The sequence below is a fragment of the Physeter macrocephalus genome, chromosome 20 (genome assembly GCF_002837175.3).
Source record: "Physeter macrocephalus isolate SW-GA chromosome 20, ASM283717v5, whole genome shotgun sequence".
Classification (NCBI taxonomy): Eukaryota; Metazoa; Chordata; class Mammalia; order Artiodactyla; family Physeteridae; genus Physeter; species Physeter macrocephalus.
The window spans coordinates 84,400,899-84,426,771 of NC_041233.1; the positions used below are offsets into that span (position 1 = coordinate 84,400,899).

The 25,873-nt window shown below is 60.5% G+C and overlaps 1 protein-coding gene across 1 annotated transcript in view; it reads left to right on the top strand.

The window, feature by feature from the left end:
• ADGRA1 (adhesion G protein-coupled receptor A1) overlaps positions 1-21,782 on the top strand; it is a 32,221-nt gene extending 10,439 nt beyond the window's left edge. Inside the window, exons 5-7 of the mRNA XM_024121467.2 lie at positions 3,863-4,008; positions 19,518-19,616; positions 20,549-21,782. Of these exons, the coding sequence (XP_023977235.1) occupies positions 3,863-4,008; positions 19,518-19,616; positions 20,549-21,782 (1,479 nt within the window). The remainder of the gene's footprint in view (positions 1-3,862; positions 4,009-19,517; positions 19,617-20,548) is intronic.
• The last annotated feature ends 4,091 nt before the right edge of the window (positions 21,783-25,873 follow it).

A 25,873-nucleotide genomic window follows, 5' to 3' on the forward strand; every position in this document is an offset into this window, starting at 1 on the left:
GGTCGCCAGGGATTCGGGGCCATGGAAGAGACGTGCGGGCCCCACCCCCCAAGTGGGACTCGGCGGTCTGGCGCTGGGGAGGTCTGGCCCTCTCAGGTGAAAGGGGAGCACAGAGAAGAAGTCACAGAGGGGTCTTCTTCCCACCCCACAGCCCCGCCTGACCTTCCTTAAAAGGGGGAAATGGACTTCCCTGGCGGTCCAGTGGTTAAGACTCCACGCTTCCACTGCAGGGGGCACAGGTTTGATCCCTGGTCGGGGAGCTAAGATCCCACGTGCCGCGCAGCATGGCCAAAAGAAGGCGGGGGCGGGCAGTGCGAACTACGCTCGGGTCCTGACAGAGCCCAGGAGAGGCCCTTCTGTCAGCCGTGAGTCAAGGACAGAAGGCCCAGGTGCCTTTGCAACTAGACATCGAGGCCCCTCGTGCTCTCCCCCTGCAGCCTCTCAGCAGCCCGCCTACTCCTGGCCTCAGCTCAGCCCAGTGGACAGCCCCTCCAGGGGGACAGTCCCCTCCAGGCGGGCAGACCCCTCCAGCACCCAGGCAGGGGCCAGGTGGGGCTTCCCCATGGACCACAGGGCATCTCACCAAGGACTCATTTGGTGTGTGTCCATCTGCTTGGACCACGTGGAGGCAGCGTCTCTGCCAGCACCCACCGGGACGTCACATGCACCCCTCGCAGCCTTGGTTGTGTGAATTCAACCACAGTTTATTGATAGCCGTGAGGGCTGCTGCAGCCCAATTACCTGACCTCCACACCCCCTGTCCACATGAAAAATGACCTGTCCTCCTGCACAGACGGCAGCAGCTGGGCGACTCCTGGGTATCAGGGCAAGAGGCTGCTCCCACAGGGGAACCTTGGGGAGGAATCAGGCTGTGAGCTCCTCCCCCGATGCCCTCCCCCCTGCAAACAAGGTGCCAGACCCACGAGACAGGACCCAGGGGCCCTGTGGCCCAGTCTCCCCAGGCTCCTCCACACAGAAGAGAGGTCACTTTTCTGCAAATCCATGTTAGGGCCAACCATCCCATTGGGAAGCCGATTCTGCCACCCGTTCCTGGACCCCAGCAGAAAAGTCACCAGCACATCCCTGAAAACCACACAGAGGAGCAGACACGCTTCCGGAAGCCTCTCGATAGCGTGGAAACACCCCCTGGGAGAGCCCCGGGAAATCCAATTTACCGTCCGCCTGTGAACACCTGCTGAGACGTGGAGCCGTCTGGAAGCAGTGAAATGGATTGTTATCTTTATTCCGCACTTTGCCACCAGCGCTCCACATGCCGGGACGCTGCAGTGGTGCAGCCGGCTCCAGGCACCCCCAGCCCCGCAGGTCATCACGGCCCTTACAGGCCTGGGAGCCCCGCCTCCCCCACCCGGAACTGACCCCAAGACTGCCAGCCCAGACAGAGGCTCCGGGGCCAGGCGTCCTTGTGGCAGCCGAGGCCTGGCCGGTGCAGCCGGCTGGACCCCGAAGTGTGTGGCGGATGGGGGCGGACAGGCCTGGAGGGTCTGAAGCGGCAGGATCTGCAGAGGTCCTGTTGGTGTGAGACACACTCGGTCCCCTTCTAGTGACAACCTCACGGCCCTGTCAGGGAGCAGCCTCGGCTCTGGAGTCCGCGCTGGCCTGGCTTCCCGACCACGTTTCCAGAAGGAATCAGGGCCTCGCCGTCTCTCACAGACGAGCAGTAGGGTGGGTCTGGGGCAGTGAGAGCAAGACTGCCAGCAGGCCGGCGGCCGCACACGGGCTGACCGTCGCCCACCGAGTGCCCAGAGGGGAGATGGGGAGAGAGAGCAGGTGCGGGGCTGGGGGCCACAGCCGTGGGGCCGCCACTCGCTGGAGGAGAGAGAGCCCAGGGGACACAGCCCAGGACCAGGAAGGTTGGAAGGTGTGAAGGTTGCCATCCTGAGTCGAGCCGACCGGCCATGGTGCAAGCATCGTTTCGGTCAAACCTCTCTCTGTCTGCGCGCGTCTGTGAGGGTGTTTCTGCGTGAGGTGAACATTTGAGCCGCGGCCCGAGGAAAGCAGACTGTCCTCCCCAACACCGGCCTCATCCGGTCCACGCAGGCCTGGACAGAACAGAAGTCTGAGTAAGAGAGGCCCCTGTGTGTCCTGGGGCTGGGACCTCAGTCTCCCTCCTTTGGATTCGGGCTCAGACCGAAACCGCACAGTCGGCTGTCCTGCCAGCTGCAAGTTCTGGGTGTCTCAGCCTCCGTGATCACACAGGCCAAGTCATTAGCGTAAATGTGGATTTGCTCCGGCCGGCAGCCAGCCTGCCGGCACCGTGACAGCAACAGCTCACCACCACCCGAGGCCTGACGCAGACCCCGCAGCCAAGCCTCCTCATCCAAGTGTCACAGCGAAATGTGTTACTGAGACATGAGGAACGAGAGCGGTCCAGAGCTCAGGATGGCTGGAGAGAACAGACGGTTGTTATGGCGATGAAACCATGGCTGCGAGCCTCACTGAAGGGCTCCCTGACATCATGGGCACGGGCGGCCGCCGCAGGCCCCGCTAATCCCTGTGCGGCAGCGCCAGCCCTGGGTCCGGAAGCACGGGCGGCGGCCGGCATGGCGGAGGGGCCGTCTGGACGCCAGGGTGATGACCCTGCGACCGCTCCACGTGTCCAGCCTGAAGCTGGCGTCTGGCAGACAGAGTCCTGCTCTTTACACCTTCTCATCATCCACAGACTTGCACAGACCTGGCTCCGCCACCTCCCTGCCCCCGCTCTGGGCTCCGGCTCCTCTTCCCGGCCTGGGACCAGCTCCGGAGGCCGAGGGTGGCGTTCCTTCTAAGGACGTGTCTCTGACTGTTTCTACTTACACGTGATGAGAGCCACTCTGCTGTCCTTCAGTCGAGGGCCAGGCCCACATGGTCCCCTTTCCTCCTGTTTCTGGTGCAGGGAGTTCTAGCCCCTCAGTTCCTCACGGCTCCTCCTCTCGGCCAGGCTGGGGTGGGGCCGTGAGCGCAAGGCCCCAGGCGCACACGGCCCCATCACGGGGCCCAGGCCAGGCGGAGGGAAAGGCTGGGCTCTCCCACCTGCAGGGAGCCATGTGAAACCGTAAACACAGCCCGGGGAGTTTCCCACCACCCCACAGCATTCTCACCCATTATTACGGAGCCTTCTCATAAGTAAAAACTGAACCCTGGAGTTGATAAATCATTATAACGGTGCGATGTTACCTTTATTCACAGAATCTCTGGATTCCTTAAACATTGAGATCCTTACAATTACAGCCATATCTTACTTGTCATTGCGAAATGTCAGGTTATTACTTCAAAGGTAACCTCATTTTACAGAATCGGATGGAGATGACGGGGTGTGGAATACATAATCAGCTAAGGCAGAGCCGCCGCCATGGGCGACTGGGGCTGTTGCCATAGTAATGAGCGACTCCGACTGGCAGGGAGTGAACTTCAGCCTCTGACTCCAAAGCGCTATATCTCACCCGCGGGCCGTAAACACCGGAATCCCGGGAGACCCCGCCGCGCCATCGCCCCTCCCTTCCTTTGGTGGGCGCCGGTGGGGCCGAGCCACGCCAACCACGCGGACGTGTGCACCCGGCCCACGTGCGGGAGGATGTGCTCGCCACTAGGACCACGCCCAGGGTGTCGTTCACACACCGCTCTGCAGGACGGCCACGCTGACCCATTCAAGGGTCCTGGCAGCCCAAGCGACTCCCTCGAGCTCCAGCCCCTGTGAAGTGTGGCATCTGCCCTGAGGACCCCAGTGCCCCCTGCCAGTCCCACTTCCTGTGTCACTGTTGAGCTGCCTCCTGAGGATGCAAGGGGGAGGGGCTCGGACTTGGGGGAACGGGCGCCGGCGGGGGCAGGGCTGGGGCTGGTTGGCTCACTCGCTCTCTCCCCCCAGGTGGGTATCGTGCTGCACTACTCTACACTCTCCACCATGCTGTGGATCGGAGTGGCTGCCAGGAACATCTACAAGCAGGTGACCAAGAAGGCCCCGCTGTGCCCGGGGGCAGACCAGCCACCGCACCCCAAGCAGCCCCTGCTCAGGTACTGAGTGCGCCTGGCCGCCCCCGCACCAGGCTCCAAGAGACCCCGGCCCTGGACCTCCCTCTGGGGGTCTTGGCCGCAAGGGAACTTGGGGCCTGAGGATGATCCGATGGCACAGGTGGCCAGGGGCAGGGTGGGGCCCTGGTGCTGGGGTGACTGCCCTCTGGTGCTGCTGAGTTACCGCGGGGAGAACCCCAGCACCCATGTAGGGTGGGCGTGGGGAGAGATGGCTCGGTGGTGGGCCAGTGCCCTGGTCTTGGCTTTGGTTTATTCACGGGCCTCAGAGAGCTAAGAGGGGAACCTGACCTCAAGGTGACCGCGTGGTTTGGGCACGGATTTGGAGGCCCCTGCACCAGCCAGTTGTCCCTGTTTCTTCCTTGGGCCGGGAGGGTTCGAGGTGGACATGGTTGGAATAGGCCTGGGGCCGATGGGAGCCCCAGACCCCCTTCCAGCATCTGAGCCAGGGAGACGCTGGGGCACCAGCCTGCCAGGGCCGTGGCCCGAGTGCATCTCACTTCACACCGAGGAGCGATCTCGGCTCCTTTAGACGAGGACGTACCTGCCCCCATCACTGGGCAGAGCCATCCATGGCAATCAGCGTTCTGCTGGGCTCTGCCCTTCAATTTTCTGAGCCAATGCCGAACCCAAATCGGCCGTTGGCAAGAGCCAGGCTCAGATCGGCCTACGTGGCCCCGAGCCTGGGCACGAGCTGCCCCAAGCCATGCGGCGGCCACCGTCTCCAGGACGTCACCTGAGCTCGGAGAGCGTAAGCCTTGGCCGCCCACTGAGCTTCCCCAGGGTGTCCGCTGGTGGTGGTGTGCAGCTCGGCCCGAGGCCGCCCCGGACACTGGGGCGGGCCGGGGCGGAGCGGGACCCTTGGCGTTTGGGAGCCTTTTGCCTGGGATTCCTGAGACGATCCCAGCCAGGTGGTCTCTGGGAAAGGCAGCTGCTGCCGCTGTGAGGTTGTGGCCCATGCGGGGGGCACCAGGGACAGCCGGCCCCTCGGACCGAGCTCCGTCTGGCTTTGCATTTGGAGGGCCGTGGGCCGGCGCTCCGTAAGCCCACAGCCCGGCAGAGCGCCCATTCTGAGGCAGATGAAAAAGCGCCCTGTGTTATTTAAGTGGACAGTGACCCCCCCAACACCACCCCGGCCCCGGCCCCAGGCTTCCGACACTGTTCGATTTTCAGGTGGAGCAGACCTGTTGCCACGTGGCAACCAGGGGCGGTGGCGCTTTCGCAGTGACTTGGGCCAGGGAAGCGGGATTCCATCATCTCGTCTCCTGCCAGGGAGGCCCCAGGTCCCCTGGGTTTAAAAATCACTCTCAAAATGCGTTTGCGGGTCTGAAATTGATTGAAGCACTGCCTGGTTGCTTGAAGACTGGGGTGGAGCTGTGGAGCACGCTGTTTCTCTCTGACAGCTTCAAAATGCACGTGACCCGGCTGGGCGCCCAGCACCGCGGGGCTCCGTGACCTGGGGCTCGGGGTGGGGACTGCCCCAGCCGCGCTGTCACACCCGCAGGTCACTCGGGGAGGCTGGCCGCTCCTCTGCTGCTGCCCGGAGGCCACTGCCTGCCCCCACCCCGGCGTCCACCTCCTTTAGTACAAAGGGCCTTGACACTGGGGCGTCCACGTAGCGCTGCGACCCCAGTAGCTCCCTCGGTTACCGGCCTGCCCGTCGCCACCCCGTCCCGGCACGCACACTCGCCACGGGTGCCGACGTCGGAGGGCGGGGGCGTCTGCTTCCGGCTCCCCCCGTCACCACCACAGTCTGCTCTCTCGGGCCCAGCCTCGCCGGGGGCTGGCGGCTAACGTGATGGGCCTGGGCCTCCTCCAGAGAGACCAGAGGCTGATCGTGGGGACCCCAAAGGCTGGCGGGGACCGTCAGGGACCAGAGACTTTCATCCCAGGCCCCCGGGGCTCACATTCTGCCCTCCACACTCCAGGCCCTGCGGCCTCCGCCCTCAGCCTCCTCAACCGGAAGCAGACTCATCAGTGGGGATCTTCCCACCGGCCCCGCAACAGGCGTCCTTCTACTGCATCCTTGACCCCCACTCCCAAGACTGGAAAGTCGCCTGGGCTTTACCAACAGCAACAGGAAGTTAGCTCCTGGGACTTCCTGGGAGGGAAGCGCCCCAAAAGGCCACGTGCTGCCAGAGCATGGTGCGTAAGCTGTCAGAACAGAGCACACCATGTCTTGCTGGACCCTCGGGGAGGGCTGGGCGGCACGGGCCGTGGCCAGAGCCCCTGTGTCCTCCCAGCCCAGCTCTGCAGTTTTCCACTGAGAAATAAAAAGAAAACAGTTGTGAAATCCCACACAAATATTAAAATAGTTTTCTCCATTTCTGCAAAAACGGCCATTGGACTTTGGATAGAGATTGCATTGAATCTGGAGAGCGTGTCAAGATGTGTTACCACTTTAACATTATTAGCAGTATCCAATCTGTAAACGCAGGCTGTCTTTCCATTCTTCTTTAATTCCTCCCGGGAATGTTTTACAGTTTTCAGTGCACATATCTTGTGCTCCGTGGTTAAATTTTTTCCTAAGTATTTTTTTATGCTATTGTAAATGGGATTGTTTCCTTAGCTTTATATTCAGGCTGTTCATTGCGTATGTATAGAAATACAACTGATTCCTTGTGTTGATCTTGTGTCCTCCAACTTGGCTGAAATTGCCTACTAGTTCCAGCAACTTTCCGTGGATCCTTTGGGATCTTATATACCTCATGTCATCTGCATGTAGGGAGTATTACTTCTTTGTTTCCAATTGGAATGCTTTTCTTTCTTTTCTTGCCTAATCGCTCTGGCTAGGACTTCCAGGACTGTGTTAGTCCTCTCTCTTTTTCTCTTAGTCTAGCTAATAGTTAGCCAATTTTGTCAATCTTTTTGAAGAACCAACTTTGATTTCATCAATTTTCTCTATTTTTTAATTTTTCTTTTTTGAAATAGGCGACATTTATTGAGCACATACTCTGTCACGCTCTGCGCTAAAGGGCGGGCATGTGTTTTATGATTATTCACAGTTTGTTTAGAACAGAAAATGTGTCTGACGTAAAGTAAGTTTAATAATACCTCAAAGTTTACGAAGTACTTTCGCACACATTAGAGGGAACATGACTATTTCTATTTTACAAAATAAGGAAACTGAGGCATAAAGAGATTCGAGGGTTGTCCCAGTTCACACATCAGCAGCTAATTAGTGATCGCCTCTATTGTATTTATCTCTGCTCTAGTGTCTATTATTCCCTTCCTTCTGCTGATTTGAATTCAGTTTGCTCTCCTTTGTCCCAGTTCCTTACAGTATAAAGTCAGATTCCCGATTGGAGATCTTTCTGTTTTGACTCTAGAACTTATGGCTATGAATTTCCCTCTGGGCAATGCTTTTGCTGATCCCAGAGGTTGTGGTGTGTTGTGGGGTTTATTCATTCATCTCAAGGTCTTTTCTGATTGTCCTTGTGATTTTCTCTTCTACCCACTGGTTATCTATGAATGTGTTGTTTATTTTCCACAGATCATTCAGTTTTCAGGGGGTGGGGTGAATCTCTCTAGAATCGTGCTGAAAGTCTTAGAGACAGCTGAGTGAGGGAATTCCAGATTGACTGAAGGGCCACGTGGCTGAGGGGAGAGATCTTGACTCCAATGATGGGAAACATACTATTTCGTTCCTCCCAGTGTTTGGAAAGCTCTGAGGTCAGGGTCAGGAGCCGGGGAGGGCCTGGGGTGGAGGCGGGTTACTTTGCAGGTTCTGCTGTGGGGCTGCACGGCCAGGTTAGCTTTCTGCTTTCTCTAATGAGGAACGGAATGGGCGTGGAGTGTGGGCTCTAGGGGAGCACCTCGATTCAGGCCCCGGGCCAGGCCCAAGGGTCACTGAGCAGAGTCAAGGCCTTTACGGGTCTCTCATGGCTGTGAGCTGAGTGTGAATTGGGTCCCTGGCCCGTCAGTCCTGCCTCAGGGCTTCCTGCTGGGGTATCACCACCTGGAACAAAAAGGTGTACATTTAGACAAGGAGGTGCTACCCCTCAGCTTTGGGGGTGGGAGTCTGGGGATGGGACAGACTCAGAGCCTCAGCTGGGCCCAGGGTGTCAGGACCAGGACCTTCTGGTTTTCTTGGGTGGGGGCGGGGTAGGCCTTGGGGAACCAGCACATGGGCAGTGCAGGAAGCATTGTGAAGGGCTAGGGGGAGGGCGGAGGTGGGAAAGAACAGCAGGAGGTGAGAGAGGACCATGCCCCACGGGGGAACTGCCCAGTGAGGGGGCAGGACTGGACCATGGACCCGGCCAGGAGCCCGGTCCAGCTCCCAAGGGCCCACCCAGCCCAGCCTCCACCACCAGGCCCCCCGATCCAGGACACAGCGCCGCCCACCCACGACAGGGTCCCCTCACACCAAGATGCTCAGAGGGACTCAAGGCAGAGCTCCCCACTCCAGCCACCGCCGCCCAGTGTCCATGCAGCCCTGGTCCAGCCTTCAGTCCCCAAGGTGCCAATGCTGTTTCTCAGAGGCCCCAACACAACTAATAGTGTGTCCACGAGGGACACAAAACCACACCCACGCTCCTGTGTGTCCACGTGGACCCGAGCCCACGCCCAGCACCCTGGTGTGTCCACGTGGACCCGAGCCCACGCCCAGCACCCTGGTGTGTCCACGTGGACCCGAGCGCTTGCCCAGTCCCCTGGTGTGTCCACGTGGACCCGAGCGCATGCCCAGCACCCTGGTGTGTCCACGTGGACCCGAGCGCATGCCCAGCACCCTGGTGTGTCCACGTGGACCCGAGCCCACGCCCAGCACCACCACACACAGCAGGCGGCTCAGTAAGGCACTAGCACCGTCACCCCCACGCCAGTGTCAGGAAGCTGGGCGCTGCTCCACGTTGTTCTCGTCCCCTCCCCACGTCAGGAGGAGCCCCGTCTTCCCAGCCTCCCCTCCTCTGTCACTCCTCTGTCACCCCTCTGTCATGCCAGGCACACAAGGCACAGCCAAGGTGCTCGACACAGAGGTGCGGACCGTGCTGGGGCCCGGGGTGCGGTTGAGGGGCTCTGGCACCGGGGAATTTCACTGGGTGGCCTGAAAGCAAACCAAGCAGCAGGAACAAGCAGAAGACCAAGTCCAGGGCTGGGTCTGCCACGCGGGTTTAGCCGGTTGGGGTGTGACTTGCAGTGTGGGGCCGAGAAGGTGCTGAAGCCCCAAGCAAGAACCCAAGTGGAGGATTCTTCACACGGGAGCATCCTCTAGGAACAGAACGCACACAGCGTTTCTGCCCAGGGAAGCCGCTGCGGGCACATTCGGATCTGCCCAGGGAAGCCGCTGCGGGCACATTCGGATCTGCCCTGGGGACCGGCTGCACAGGTGCCCCTGCAGCCCGACCGCCACAGCTGGTGACCTCCAGACCCTGGAGGAAGCAGGCGCCCCCAGACCTGCCACTGGCACAAGTGTGCGGGCCGACCTGGCACATGGAACACCCTCATCAGTCAGTGACATGGGGAACCGCCGAGACCCAGGTCCCCAGCCGCCAGCCTCGAGGAGCAGAGCCAGCCTGCTGGTCAGCACTTCCGAGGGTCGGGGGGAGGAGAGGGAGAAAGCTGGGGAGGGAGAGCCTGGCCGAGAGACACAAACGAGAAAACGAGGCAGGTGTCCACGCTGAGGGACCAGGAGCCGTGGCTCGGCCACTGCTGAAAGGCCGCCGCCACGAGGAGGGCTCGGCACCCAAACTCCACGACTGTTTGTCTCTTTAGCCTCGTTCGGGCCCTTCTCTGTCCACGTCTCTACTTCCCCTGCCCGTGTCATCCCCACGGAAGGTGCCGCGTGTAACCTGGTGATCGTGAGTCTCCGAGCCCAGCCGCTCGCGGGCCGTTCAGCCAGCGCCGGGGGAGCCGCTAGAACAGCTGTGCAGGGCACCGTCCGCAGCCTCTGTGGATGGGCTGGGCTGGCCAAGGCCCCTCCGCCAGGGTCTCTGGGTGGACAGACCTCTCCACCTCTCCCGCTCCCTTAGTCTCAATCCATTCGGGTGACGAAAACAAAACTCCGCAGGCCGGCGGCTTCAACAACAGACACTTGTCTCCCACGGTCTGGAGGCCGACCGTCCAGGACAAAGGCACCAGCAGCTTCGGTTTCTGGTGAGGACCAGCTTCCTGTTTCCTAGATGTGCGTCTTCTCGCTGCGACCTGACGGGGCAGAAGGGGCTGGGAGCTCCCTGGGGTCTCTTATGAGGCGCTAATCCCATTCGTGAGGGCTCCACTCGCATGACCAAGGCCCCTCCTAATACCACCACCTTGGGTTTAGGATGTCAACATGGGAACGGGGGACATTCAGTCCACAGCAGTCGGCCAAAGGGAGTCTACCTTAGAATCAAACGGAGCTTCTTGCTGTGATTTTACCGATGCTCAGGGGCTAATTCCCAATTTAGCGGCATGGAATTACATCCTAATTTTGCAATCTGTTCTGCCCTTTCTGATAAAGTGCACCTAGGTAGTTTCCTATTACTTAAGGTCAGTTGGTGGTTTTCTTATGTGGAAACTGCAGTTGGCGCTGGTGCCGAGGTGCCTACACCCTGGATGGCAGGCGCCTGCAGAGCTGAGGCCCCTGGTGCGTCCATTAGCCCCCGTGCAGTCGGCCCCGACCCTGGACGGCCCTGCCTGGTGGAGGGATAGTTCCCTGGGGCTCTCTCTGCCAGGAACGCCTTCTCGCAGCAGTGATTAAAGACGGCCAGGGGCTTGGGACGTGCTCGGCAAGCGCTGGGCCAGGCGGAACCACACAACACCCCGGCACGGCCACGGGGGCAGAGGGCTCCAGGGCCGTCGGTGAACCGAGCAGGGCCCCCCAAGCCTGACCCCTGGGGACCCGTGAGGCCACACCTGGGATCACGTCCTGGCCCACAGACCTGGCCCAGGAACACAGGGCTCATTCTAGGTGAAAGCAACCACACGGCCCCACGTGCTGGCACCTGTCACTGAGAGAATCATGGAAGTTGGGGTGCGGCTTCATGCTGGTCATCGTAAAGCGCCCCGGCTACATGCTAAACGCAGGGCACACTCTGAACAGGAGGTGGTCTTGGAGCATCTGCATGGCATAGTCAGGGCTCGGACAGGCGTCCCTCACTGTGTGGCCCTGAGGCCTTCATCCACCAGCTTTTCTCCAGGCCTCAAATCCTCAAGGGTTATCACCTTCCTCTGTCCACCCCGGTCAGTGCAAGCTGGACGTGAGGGTCTGCATCTCAGAGGCACATCGGTGGCTCTAAAAGCCACATACCTGGGTGATGGATGTGGACGGCTCTCTCACCTGAGCGGAAATCATCAGCCTGATGTCTCGCGTTTCAGAAGTCCTGAGCGACACAAGCAACGCTAACTGCACCAGGAGGACGCCTAGCTGACGGACGCCTAGCTGACGGACGCCTGTCTGATGGACACCGGGCCTGAAGGGCGGCGCCTGGGCAGGTTCACAGGTCATCCTCCTTGAAGCTCCCCACACCCCGACTGCATCTCCCTGGCTCAAGGACACAGGGAGGCCTGGCAGCAGTGACCCCCGTGAGAGTCGTTCACATCTGCTCTTCGTGTCAGCGCATCTCGTCCACAGAGACCCAGGCTCCACGAGGGCGCGGACCAGCCAGGGTCTGTCGGCTGACGGCAGTTCCTCGGGCTGTCCTGGGGGAGGGCGCCTTGAGCACGTATGGCCCCGGACAGTGGACTGACTGTCCAGCGGGGTGAGGGGGACTCATGGCCCCCACTCCGCGGTCAGGACCCTCATCACAGCCTGATGCGCCTTCTCCTCCCAGGTCCTTTCTGGGGGCTCCTTCACCCACTGGTCCCTTCTGGTGGCCAAGCCGCAGAGGGAGAAACTGGCCTCTGCTGGTCTCCATCCTCTCTTGTGGCCTTTTGGACTCTCGGGGAAGCGTTGCTCCCCCTTGACCTGGAAAGAGGGTCCTCCGCTCAGCTCAGCTGACACAGGAAAGGCACTGGGGAGGCCGTGGGGATTTCAAAGTCAGGCTTCCCTGCGGCCCTGGAGGCTTGCGGATTACTAGCCTAAAAGCGGAAAGAGGGGACTCTTAAACAAAAGCCCATTTAAAATACTGAAGCTCAAGTGGATGGGACCTGCGCTGCTGGAGCCAGAAACTCCAGTGGCCTGAGCTCACTGTGTGCCCGTCACTGACACCGCACCCTCGGGGCAGCTGGGCCTGCCCGGAGCTGGGGACAGGCACACGCAGGGGCTCCTCACCCAGCCCCACAGCTGCCTGCCCAGGACCCGAGTGGCTTCAGCAGGGACAGCGCCCTCCATCTGGGCCCTGTGCCAGCTGTCCAGCGTTCTCTGTCCCGGGAGCTGGTTTATTCTGACTGGACGCGGGCTCCAGCCAGGCGAGTGTGCAGGGCAGGGCCCAGGCCCAGCTCAGAGGACAGGACGGGGAACGGTCAGGTGCCCGGGCAGGCGGGTGGCGGGGTCAGAGCTGCCGGAGCCCACACTCTCCGGGCTCTGTGGCACCCCAGGCTCAGGGAGAGGGCTGCTCCTTTCTCTTTCTTTGCCTTTTTTTTAAACTTTTTTTTTTTGAGAAATAGAACATTTACACCCCAAATAAGTCTAAAATATCAGCACAGGTTTATGAAATTTTCGTGTGCCCTTCAGGGGAAGAAACAGGAGCCTTCCCTGCGGAAAGCTCGGCCGTGCCCACACCCAGCCCCCTCCCTGTCCTGATTCATGACTTTTATTGCCTTTTTTAATAGTTTTACCACCCAAGTATGCACCCCTAAACGCCAGTTTTGTCTGCACTGACTTTGAGCCGTATCCACATGGCATCGCTCATTTCGTATTTTTATCTGGTTTCTTTCACTGCACAGTGTGTTTTTCAGACCCGTCTCTGTGACTGTGTCACCATCTGGTCGTGTGACGTGGACAAATGACCAGCTCTCCTATAGTTACGCTGCTCCTGGTGGCGCCGGAGGCGGGTGTGACCCCACCAAACCCCTCAGCCCTTGCCCCTTTCCCTGGGGGGGACCTCTTGGGGGTCCCATCTGCCATCCCCTGCTGAGCACCCAGCCTCCTCCCATCCTCCCTCTGGGCCGTGCGTCCGTCCATCCGTCTGTCCTTTGCCGTAGGACGGCGCACATCCCCTGCATCACCTGGGGCTCCTGGTGTTACAAACGGCTGTCCCGACTCCTACCGGCTGGAAGGCACCTTCTAAAGCAGGAGTCTGGGGCACGAGTGCTGCGTCCGGTTAACAAACCCGTCCTTCCCTCCAGATGCCTCGTACACTCAGCTCTGTGATTCCACTGCCACTTACACTCCTGACTTCCGCCTGGGACGGGAATTTCTGGGTGGTGTAAGCTGGGGGACCAGGTCAGTTTCCTGCTCCTGTTGGAAAACATCACCACAAATTCAGGGGCTTAAAACTACACAGATTTATCATCACACAGTCCTGGGGTCAGACGTCTGAACCAGCCCCCCTGGGCTAAATCCACGTGTGGACAGGGCTGGCGCTCCCGGACGCTCCAGGGTCGAATCCGTTTTCGTGCTTTTGCCCGCTTCTAGTGGCGGCTGCACCCTCGGCTCGCGGCCCCTCCAGCACTGGGGTCACGACCTCACGGAGAGGCTGCGGCTGGACTGGAGTCGGCTGGTTGGGGTGGGGAGTGGAGGCTGCTGCAGGGAGGTCCATGCGGGGGCGGGGGAGCCGGGTCAGGCAGGGGGCGGAGGCTCCCCCCGCGGAGCGCCCAGCGGCCGCAGCGAGAACAGTCGCCTGGCCGAGGGGCCGGCGGCGGCCTCCCGCGCCCCCTGCTGACCGAGCCTGCACGGCGCCCCGCGACCTGAGCTCGGCACGGCCCCCGGCAGGTGTGGACTTGGAGCCGGAACAGCCCGGGCAGAGGCCGGGCGAAGCTCCCTGCAGAGGAAGAGGCGCCCGGGGGCTGAAGGGGGCGTGGCCAGAGGCAGCAGAGAGGCCGTGAGCGCTCAGCCTGCAGGACTCCAGGGCCAGGGCACAGTCTGGCTCGGGCTGCAGCCTCGCCGTGCGGGGGAGGGCGGTGTCAGCCGCGTGGGCCCCGGACTGTCCACCGCGGGTGGGGCAGAGCCAACCTACTGGCTCCAGGGCTCCGGCTGCCTCTCGGCCTCCAGGGAAGAGAAAGGCAGCGGCAGCGCTGAATCGCCCCGGGCTGAGACCCACGGCGGGGTCTCTGGGCAAGCTGTCCCTCGGCTGGCTGTGGCTTAGCCATGTCGCCCGTTTCTCCATCCCCCCAGACACCAGAGAAGAGACCACCCTGGGCCCCCCGCTGCAGGGCTTCTCGGGGGCTCCCTGAGCCATGGAGCCGCGGGGGGCGGCGCAGGCTTGAGCAGGGGTCCCTTCCATGCGTGTCACATCCCGTGGGGCCGCCTGCCGACGCGTCTCACCGTGTGCTAAAGGTGTCTCCTGATCAAACCCCGGGTTTCTCTCCGAGCAGCCCCGTCGGCTGTGGGAGCAGAGCGGCTGCAACACGGGGGCGTGGAGGCCCGCAGGCCAGACCCCTTTGCTGCGTGGCCGGCGCAGGACCCTCGGGCCGGGTCCCCAAGCACTCGCTCCCCTGCGAAGATTTCCCCAACGCACTGAGGCAGCCGGGCCACCGTCCCTGCAGTTTTATCTGGCCCGGCCGCTGGCCCGCCTCGCGCTGCGCTGGAATCCCGGAGGCTGGCTCACGGCGCCCGCGGGGTCTGCAGACGCCCCTCCACGGGGGCGGGGGCACCCCAGCCTCTGGCGCTCAGGCTGCCGCTCACCCAGGCCTCGGGCCACACGCCTGTGACGGCGCCCTGCGGATCGGCCCGTTTCCGGGCGCGGCGCTTCTCTTTTCGTTCTGCTCTGGGCTGGCCGCGTAGGCCGCGCGCTCACACCCGGAGCCCCAGGGAAGGCGCTCAGAGCTCAGGCCCCGAGGTGCTCGGAGCAGTGCGGGGCCCGCCCCCCCCCACCCCGTGCCTGCTGTCACCTACAGACAGTGAACATCGTACGAGAACACAGACTGGGCACCACTCCTCAGAGGAACGTGCTGCGCTGGCAGCAGCTTGAGGGGAACGGGGTGGGCGAGGCCCCTGCCTTCATGGAGAACATGCAGGTGACCCGGTGTGCAGGGAACAAAGCGGATGGTGCCGCAGGCGCAGAGGAGGTGAGCCTGGAGCCGCAGGACGGACGGAGCGGCGGGAGGGCCCGGGGTCCCGGCAGAGAGACAGAAAGGGGAGGCCCAGGCAGGAGTGCGCCTGGAGGGGCTGCAGGCAGCGATGGGGCTCTGGCCCATGGAGGTGCTTGGAGGGGCCCAGTCACCTGTCACTGGTTGTCATCAGGCTGAAAGTGCTGCCTACACAGGCCCCGCCTCCCAGAAAGAGCTCTGACAGTTTCTCTTCAAGTGGGGAACCCCCAGCCTCACCCCAGGAAGGGAGGCCCCGGTGGAGGGGCCGTGCTCAGCTCTTCTCTCCATGGGGAGACCCCTAGCCAGCCTGGATGGGACAGAGCCAAGTGTCCCTGTTCACTGTCAGGCTTCCCTCCAGGACCACACGGTCCTGATGCTGGGGCTTCGCAGTCTATCCTGCGGCCCGTCTTTTTTTCAGGATGGCCTTCGATAGTCCAGACCCTTTACATTTCCATATAAATTTCAGAATGAATTATCCACTTAAAAAAAAAGAATCTGCTGGGATTCCGGTTTGATGTCATTGTAAACAGCATTTTTATTTTCCAGTGGTTTCCTGCTCACGTACAAAGTATAACTGATTTTTTGTGTGATAAGCTCGTAACCGTCTAAATTCTCTCGTTAGTCCCAGCAGTTGTTTTGGGGACGCCACAGCATTTTTCAGGTAACGAGTCAGGTCACCTGCAAACAGAAACGTACTTACTTCATTCTCACTGGTGCCTTTACTTCTTTGCTGCCTCATCAGGGTGCCGGGGTGTCCAGGACGGGGTTCGCAGGGACTGGGGGGAGGGGCACCTTGTCCGTTCCTGATCTTGGGGAACCTCTACCATCTCACCGTCAAGGATGACACTGGCCACCAGTCTTCATAGACGCCTCCCAGCAGGTTGAGGAGATTCATCGATTCCTAGTTTGCTGAGATTTTTTAATGATGAATGCGTCTTAAATTTTCTCAAATGTTTTTGCTACACCTATTAGACAGTCACGTGGCTACCTGCGTTTATATGATGAACTGCATTGATCGATGTTTATGAATAACAGGCTAATTCGCATTTCTGTGATCATTCTTACTTGGTCGTGATGCTTTGTCCTTTTCACAAAGTCCTAGATTTCATATGCTGACACACTGTTGGAGATGTTTGTGTCTGTGTTCGTGAGGGTTGCTGTGTGTAATCAACTCTTTTTTAAATGTCTCCACGTGGGCTGGGTATCAGCTCATGCTGGCCTCATAAATTGAGGCAGGAGGTGTTCCCTCCTCCTCTATTTTCCGGAAGAGGCCGTATCAGATTGGTGTTCTCTCTTCCTCAGATGTGTGTTCTGATTCACTGGGGACACTCGCAGAGCCTGGAGTTTCTCTGTGAGATGTTTGTGGATATTGAAGTCAGTGTTTTCCCTAGAAAGAGAGTATCCAGATTTTCTAATGCTTCTCGTTTCTGTTTTGGTAACTTGTATTTTTCTCAAGGAACTTATCCATTTCATCTAAGTTGCTAAATAGTTAGCGTACAGTTGTTTATAGTATATTCATTTTTTCAGTGTCTGTGGGGGGACAATGCTGACCCCTCTTTCCTGATGCTGGCAATTTGTGCTCTCTCTCTTTACCCCTGATCAGTCCAGCTACGAGTGTATCGTTTTGTTGACTTTTTTTTTCAGGAAATCAATTTTGGCATGATAATTTTCACTATTTTTTGTTTTCTTTTTTCATTTATTTCTGTCCCTGTTTTTGTCATCTTCTTCCTCCTGGTTACTTTGAGTCTACTTTGCTCTTTTGTTTTTCTGCCCCGTTGAGGTGGAATCTTCAGTTACTGAACTTTAGACCTTTCTTTTTTTCCTCATAGACGTACTCATGGCTATGAGTGTCCCTCTAAGCCCTGCATCCCAGAAATATTATACTGTATTTTTTCTCATTCTGATTAAAATATTTTCTAATTCCCTTATGATTTATTCTTTGTCCCATGAATTATTTAGAAGTATGTCATTTCATTTTTCAGATATTTGTGGTTTTCCGAGTTAGTTTATTGCTATTAGTTTCTAATTTAATCTCACTTTGATCAGAGAATATACTCTGTATGATTTCGATACTTTTACACTTATCAACACTTGTTTTATGGAGCATCACATCATCTGCGATGGTAAATAGTGTGCACTTGAAAATAATGAGTACTATGCAACTATTGGGTGTGATGTTCTAGAAGGAGCAATCAAGGAAAGGACTAGTGTTATTGTTCAGATCTTCAAACATCAGCTCTGATTTTGGAATGGTTTATTTCTCCCTTTAACTTTGCCCATTTTTGCTTCACATATTTTGAATCTTCCCTTTGGCTCCCACACATTTACAGTTTAATGTCTTCCTGTGAACTAACACTGATATCATTATGAAATGCTCCTCTTTCCCTTTTCTCTTAAAAGTTTATTTTGTCTGGTATTAATGCAGTCACTCTGGCCTTCTTGGATTCAGTTAGTGTGGATAGCTTTTTCCATCCATTAATTTTCAACCTCTCTGTGTCTTTTTACTTAAAATGTTTCCTCCTGTTGTAGACAGTATATAACTGGGTCTTGCTTTTTTGCCGTTGTTAATCTATTCTGATTATCTCTGGCTTTGACTTAGAATGTTTATTCCATTAAAATTTAATGGGAGTTTTGATTTGGTCTCCATTTCATTATCTGTTTTCTGTTTTTGCTTCATTTTTCTCTTTTTTTTTCTGTCCTCCCTTTTTTATTTTCTTCTTTGGTCATTTTAATATTTTGTAACATTTCATTTTAATTTATCTATTAACTTTTTGCCTATTAGCTGCTCATGGTTGCTTTAGGGATTAAAATCCACAGCCTTTCCACAGTCTTTTTTGTTTGAAACTTACACTATTTCATGTAAAATACATTAGAAACTTTGCAACTGCATGGGACCATCTCTCCTCCCACCCTCTTTATGCTACAGACACTATAGATAGTGCCCCTACCTATACTGCAAACTCCTCAAGGCAGTGTTAAAATTCTTTCTTTAAACACCAATATATGTTTTAAAGAAATTAAGAGGAAACGAGCTCTTTTATACTTACCCGGATGTTCAGTATTTCTGATGACCTTCGTTCCTCCAAGTTTCTGTCTGGTACAGCATCCTGTCATCTGGAAGGATTTTATTCGGCATTTCTTGAAGTGCAGTTCAGTTGACAATGAATGCTCCCGGTTTTATTTCTGTTAGAATGTGTCTTTCTTTCTCCTTCATTCTGGAGGACGTGCCCTCTGGATACAGAATTCCGGGAGGCACAGAGTCCCCACCCGTCAGCGGGTGTGACCCTGTGCGGGGTCATCCACTTCCACCCGTGGACCTGGACTCCGTGTCACTCCCCTCGCTGGGGACCTGGTGCCCTCCCATTGATTGGGGCATTTGTGGCATCCTGTGAATGACACCCTCTTCTGGGGGATCGTCCCCGAGCTGGCCCCTTGCTCTCTCCACCGGAGGCACCACCCATCGCCGTGTGTGACAACCAGCACGCTCCACGGCCAGGTGCCCGTGGCACGGGTGCTCGGCAGTCCCCGGCCCTCGCGCTCCCCAGGATCCCGCTCCAACGCCCCTGGATGGAGCTGTTGGCTGCGGCCCCACAGATGGGACAGTCAGCTCACGGGGGGCAGGCAACTCCCTCCCAGGTGAATCCCTGTCCTCCCAGGGAGGGGTCAGACGCCAGAACTTGCCCCACGCAGCTGAGAAACCACGCTGCCGGCGGCACACACAGGCACAAGGGGCGGACCCTGTGAGCTTCTCACCCTGAGGGTATCAGGCCAACTGACCTGAGCACGCACGGCTAGTCACTGACGCCAGCCACCCAGGCGCTACCTGGCTCGGGCTGAGAGGCCCCAGCGCCGCTGAGATGAGCAGCTCCGCCTGAAGGGGGCCAGGCGGCTGACTACAGTGTCCACCACAGCCCCGTGCTGTCCGCCGTGGCGCGTGCAGCCCCCTCCACCCTGTCCACTGTGGGGGCTTCACCCCTCCACTCTGGGGCTTCACGTTGTCCCCGTTTTTTCTGCCGCGTGAACCGGGACACCACATGTCCCCGGACGCACGTGCTGGGCCCAGCCAGGGTCACCTCTGCACAGGTGTAGCAGTGGGGGGAGGACACATGGAGGAGACGTGGGGCGACCCAGGGGGTGGGGAATGTGGGGGAACACCGGGGGCAGTGCAGGGGGTGGGGAATGTGGGGTGCAGGGCTCTTGGGGGAGGGGGCGCGGGGGAGGCCAGGTCGGGTGGGGCGCTGGCAGCGGCTCCGCCACCAGGGTGGACAGCTGCTCGGCCGGGACGCCCGGGCCTCGCCTCCCCCTCTCTGCCCCGAGGAAGGCGAAAGGGGGGCTGCCCTGGGGCTGCAGGGGGGACTTGGAGCGCAGTGAGCGGCCCCTTCCCGCAGGTTCTACCTCATCAGCGGAGGGGCCCCTTTCATCATCTGCGGCATCACGGCCGCCACGAACATCCGGAACTACGGGATGGAGGACGAGGACTCTGCGTAGTGAGTACCGGGCACGGCGCGCGGTGGGGGGCGGCGTGGCCCCGCCCAGGAGCGCCGTCCTCCCCGCACGCGGGCTTCCCCGCCTCCCGTCCCCCCGGCACCGTGGGCTGGAAGGGGGGCGTGGAGGGGGTGCCCGCGGCAACAGGGCCGCCCCGCCCAGGACAGCAGAGTGTGGACCCGGCTGTGCGTCGGAGCCGAGACAGACCCCGCTCCGTCGGCGCCCTGCCCACCGGCCCCCCTCGCTCTCGGCGCCCCCGCGGCCGGCGCCCCCGGCCTCGCTGGCCCTGCCCAGGCCGCTCCCGCCATGAGGCCACCGGTCAGCTGCACCTGGCAGTGGCTTCTGTGGGCTTCTCAGGCTCCGGGGCTGCAGGGCCCCCGCTGGGCTCTCCCCGAAGCCGCCCCCCTGCCCTTCACCGTAGAGCCCCCTGGGGAGGCCGGTGTGGCCCCCTCGCTCACAGGAGCCAGCGCCAGCCCCGGGTCGCAGCTCGGCCCCCAGCCGACCCCCGGCGCTGAAGCCATGCCCGCACCCTCACACTCCTCCCCCAGTTGCCCCCCCAGGGCAAAGCCCCGCAGGGCACGCAGGCCCTGCTCCCCCGGGGCTCACCCCTTCCTGGGCCCGGCCCTGCGGCCCCACCACGTCCGGCTGACGCTGGGAGGAAAGGCAGCCGCCCGAGAAAAGCAGCAGCGCCAGAGAGGCGGCCCGAGGCTCGGAACCCAGGCCTGGCTGCCGCCTGCAGGCCACCGCCACCGCCGGCGCCCCCAAACCCCCACCACGCTGTCTGGTGGCGGCAGGAGGGCCGGCCCCGTCCTGATTTCGTGTGTCTCCTTCTCTCACGATGAGCCTCCCGCGAGCTCAGGGAAGCGGTGACCCCTAGTCCCACCCGGTGCCCTGCCTGGTGCGACCCCCTTGCTGACTTGCTCTCCTCCCACAGCTGCTGGATGGCCTGGGAGCCCAGCCTGGGCGCCTTCTACGGGCCGGTGACCTTCATCTCCCTGGTCACCTGCATGTACTTCCTCTGCACCTACGTCCAGCTGCGGCGCCACCCAGAGCGCAGGTACGAGCTCAGGGGGCGGACGGAGGAGCCGCAGCGGCTGGCAGGGCCAGAGGCCGGCCAGAGCCCCGGGGCCCCGCGGGCCACGCCGCCCGCCCACGATGCCCTGGTCGCCTCGCTGCTGCGGAACGAGCACTCGTTCAAGGCCCAGCTGCGGGCCGCCGCCTTCACGCTGTTCCTGTTCGTGGCCACGTGGACCTTTGGGGCGCTGGCCGTGTCCCAGGGCCACTTCCTGGACATGATCTTCAGTTGCCTGTACGGCGCCTTCTGCGTGACCCTGGGGCTCTTCGTGCTCATTCACCACTGCGCCAAGCGGGAAGACGTGTGGCACTGCTGGTGGTCCTGCTGGTGGTCCTGCTGCTCCTCCCGCGGGGACCCCCACGCCGCGAAGCTCGGCGCCCGCCCCACGCTCGACGCCAACGGGGATGTGCTGAGCCACGCAGCCGGCCTGCAGGACTCACCGTGTCCCGGCAAGACGCTGGGCTTCGGCCCCCCGCCAGCCAGCCACTGCAAGATGACCAACCTGCAGGCCACCCAAAGCCACGTCAGCTGCCTGTCACCGGCCACACCCTGCTGCAGCAAGATGCACGGCGAGCAGTTGATGGAGGACGCAGCCCACGTCCACGTGCACGAGGAGGACGCCTTCGGGCCTGGCCCGCACCTGCACAGGTGCATCCAGGGCAGAACTCAGCCTCACTACCTCAGCCGGCACCGGGCGGCCTCGGCCGGGCAGGAGTACGCCTACCACATCCCGTCCAGCCTGGACGGCAGCCCCCATAGCTCGCGCACGGACAGCCCCCCCAGCTCGCTCGAGGGCCCAGTGGGGCCACACGTGCTGGCCTGCTGTGCCCAGGGTGACCCCTTCCCCTTGGTCAGCCAGCCCGAGGGCAGCGCCGCCAGCCCCGTGCTCTATGGCTGTCCCCCACGGCCTGGCAGGGAGGCAGCCCACGGCCCGGCCCACTTGGAGATGCTCCGGAGGACACAGTCCCTGCCCCTTGGCGGCCCCGGCCAGAACGGGCTGGTCAAGGGTGATGCACGGGACGCTGCGCCCTTTGGCTCTGACAGCACGGGTAACATCCGCACGGGGCCCTGGAGGAACGAGACGACCGTGTAGCAGGCGGGGCTCTGTCACCTTCGCCCACACGGCCTGGACGTGCTTCAGAGCAGAGCCAGGCCCTCGGCCACGTGAGGTGGGCAGGGGGTCACCACGTGACCCAGCCTTGGTGGCACCGCCACTGACCCCTTCGTTGGAGGACCTGAGCGGGAAGATGCTTTGGGCTGCGTCGGCCTCCACGAGCCCCGAGGGCAGCCGAGCGGTCCATGTCCACAGTCAGCTGCTTTCATCCCGTGGTGCCCAGTCCCCGGCAGCCCAGGGCAGAAACCCACCCTCAGCGCCCGGCGTGTATCCCATCTGCCGGCCCGCCACCTGCCGTGCGAGGCCGGGCCGTGGCAGGTGGCGCCCCCGATATTTCCTAGTGTTTAATGTGTGTTTTCCGTTTAGGTTTGTTCCTCGGGGCAGGCAGGCAGCCTGCCTGTCAGTCCAGAGCGCTCTGGGCAGCTGCCCCAGGCCCCTCCACCCTCAGGGGGACTCGAGTCAGCACCTCTGCCCAGTGCCGGCTCCACCTTCGCCCCCGCCCCGCAGGACTCAGAGCATCACAGACGCCGGAGCAGCGGCCGTACTCTGGGAGCACAGGGCAGAGGGTCTGTCGGCGGCCCGAGGCCTTCCAAGGGCAGTGGGGTCTCCGAGGGGCCTGTGCCTTTGGACACGCCCACACACCCTTTAACGTAGACTCGACTTCCGAAGCCAGGCGCCGCCAGGGCTGGCTCCCGCCGGCACCATGAGCATTTGGGAACAATAAAGTCCCCTGCCACAAAAAGAGAGCGTCTGGCATTTCCATGAACATCTGGGCACAAAGCCATGACTCAGAGGACAGATGTCGGTGACAGATATCCTTCTGTGACAGCAAGTGGCATGTCCCATGGGAAGGGGTCCACGGGTCCCCGTGGAGAAGCTGAGACACCCAAAGGGACGTGTGTGGGGGCCTGTGCAGTCTTTGCTCCCTCCCGCCATCCCCCGGGGTCTGTAACACATGTGCAGACATGTGCACCCACACACACGTGCACACGTGTTGGTGCGTGTACCACATACATGTGTGAATGTGCCACGTACGTGCACATGTGCATCACGTGCACGCTCCGCACACGTGCACAGTACACTGTACATGCACAAGAGTGCACACACATGCACTGCACACAGCATACATCACACATGCCACCCGTGCACACACGTCTAGTGCGCACAGACACGCACACGGCACGTTACGCACACACAGGATAGAGTGTTTTCCAGCCGTCCGAGCGCCGGGCTTTCCTTGCCCTGTGCAGCCTCGTCACCAGGACTTGTCAGCGTCTGTGTCTTGGGCGGGGACTCCAGCAGGAGCAGATCCTTCCTCACGCCCACCTGGGTTGGGGGGGTGTCCGGTGTCCCAGGCGAGATGCCCAGTATCTGAGGACAGGAGCCCGCTTCCTGGAATTCCTGTAAACCTAACAGTGACGTTGTAACAGACCACGGTGTCCGGTACCTGCCCCGAGCCCCACGTATCCTCACGTGTCGACCAGACGGGCAAACGATGACCGCTGGGTGGCTCCTGTCTCCAGTGCCGACCAGCCTGCTTGCCTGCTCCTGCGGCTGATAGGACCAGCGCCCCGGGGCTGTGCTGGGCACACGCTGCAGGCGCAGAACCGTCGACGAAATACAGTGTGGTCCTTGTTGGCACTTTGGGAGGCATAGCATCTGCAAGCATCTCTCTCCCTATAGGGGGCCAGGCCCACCGTGGTGCCCGGGGCTGGGAGAGGCCGGGGACCCACGAGGTTGCCCTTTCCGGCCCCTGCAGAGAGCGTCCCCCATCCTTCCTGTCCCAGTGCCCCTGACACACCAGAGAGAGCAGCTCTTCATTCAGACCAAAGAGATTCGACATTAAATATTAAACATCGTGTGTTTCAATATTGGTTCAACCTCCTGAGTCCACTTGGAGACGTGGTTATGACACCTTCCGTTTGTAGGTAATGTTTTCCAGGAATAAAAATCCACGGCACGACCACATCTGGGAACGCCCCACGCGGACGACGCCTCCCAAAGGATGCAGGGCGGGAGGTCAGAGCCACAGCCCATCGTCTGAGGTCTAACGCTGTGTGTCACCCTTCCTTTGTGCTATGTGTGTGCATACACGCGGGGGGGGGTGTATGTGAGAGTGTGCTTCCTGCGTGTGTGTGTGGGCGTGTGCACGAGTGTGCCCGTGTGCTGAGTGCATTGTGCATTCTGTGTTCACGTTGGTTTGTGCACGTGTGAGTGTGTGCATGTCACACATAAGTGTCACGTGTGTGTGCACTGTGAGTGCACGTGCAAGGGTGGGGCTGTGCTATGTTGAGGTGGGTGGGTGGGTGCCCGTGTGAGTGAGTGAGTGTGCGTGCGTGCGTGTAGTGTGAGAGCACGTGTATAAAGATGAGTGTGTGAGCAGCACATGATAGCGAGCGTGTGCGGATGTGCATGTGTGAAAGCGTGTGCACGGGTGAGTGCATGCATGTGTGCGCGCTTACGTGTGTGTGCATTGTGTTTGGATCATATGGCTGCGTAGAGGTGTAAGTGTGGGGGTGGGGGTGCGTGTGTGAGCGTGTGGGGGCCTGAGTTGTACGTGTGAGTGCAGGAAGAGCACACGTTTTGGGGGGGGAGCGTGCGTGCGTGCGTGTACACGCCCTTCACAGAGAGCCCCCTGGCCTTGCTGTGCGCTCCTGTCTGACTACCGGGGTGCAGGCCTGGCGGCCTCACAGGGTCACGGTGACAACCTCAGTCAGCCCAGAGGACTCGGGGAACTTGGCAGGCCTGAGCAGCCCTCTCCTGAGTGGTTCAGCCGGGGACGCGTCGCAGTCCATCCTGAGCGCTGGCGTGGCGTCATCCGCTGGGGACCTGGGGAGCACTCTCCCGCAGGTCCGGCCAGCACCGCTGTCTCTGCAGGGAGCGTTGGTACTCAGTTAAGGGCACCTCCCCCGACCCCCTCCCCGATTTCTCCAAGAAGCCCCTTGAGCCACCTCTGAACAAGCCACCCTGGGAACCCCTCCGGATCTGTGGCATTGCCTCAGCTGGGTCTGCAGGAAGGGGCTGGACCGGGATTCGGGGGGGCCACCCAGCCTGTCTCTCACCCTGCCGGCCCGCTGGGCTCTTTAAGACGCAGACAGTCGAGGAGAGCCTTGGGGCCCAGGAGCAGCCTCTGGGCGGTGGGGTCACAGGGCATGAATCACATCTGCAGAGGCAGCTGTCCAGGGGGCTGGTGCCTCGCGCTGGGCCTCCTGTGGGGCTGGGGTGGCAGCAGCGGTGTTCGCCGCTTTGGGAGGCCTGTCCTCTGCCAGGCTGGGGACGTTGGCAGGAGCACCACGGCCTCAGCTCTTGGGGCCCCGGGCGGGGGCACGGCCAGCCACGTGAACGGCCACACGCAGACGTGGTGGCTGCAGCAGGGCCACGTCTGCCCTACGGGCCCCCAGGTCGCCCCTGCAGTCCTGCCACCCGCCCCGAGACCCCCGGTGTTTCCCAGGTGGGGAGGGGGTACTGGCGGGCCTCAGGCATTGGTGTCACCAGCAGCTCGACACAGGCTGACGGGCCAAGACCGGCCCGAGTCCAGGGCAGCAGGTGTGCGTGTTGTGCCCCTGAGGATGGCCGCCAGCCCTGCCCTGGCCTGAACACCCCCGGTTCGTCTCTGAGCCGAGGCTGCGGCAGCAGCTTTTACTACATGACTGATTATCAAACAGGCCCCTCGGGGCATAAGGTTGCCTGTTGGATCCAACATCTAAGAACATTCTGGGGCCTGCAAGCTGGGGAGGGGGCACCTCTGGTCCTGATGGAGGCCAGCTCTGCATCCCCCCAGAAGGTGGAACAGAGGGACAGGGTAAGAGCCCTGTGAGGACACACGGAGCAGTGCTGCGGCGGCCACGCCAGCTGCAGGGTGGAGGGAGGGTGTGGACCTGGTGGGCGCCTGGGGAGGCCGGTGGGGGAGGGGAACGGAAAGCCCACGTTGGAAGGTCTCGAGGACCAAATCGGAGAGCTTCGGCCATTCGGGAGGGCAGGCGTGGCAGGAAGGGGCACACGGGAGACCCCTTGGCACGAGTGAGAAGGGCTCCCTCAGACGTGACCCAGGGCCCCGTGCGGCCACTTCT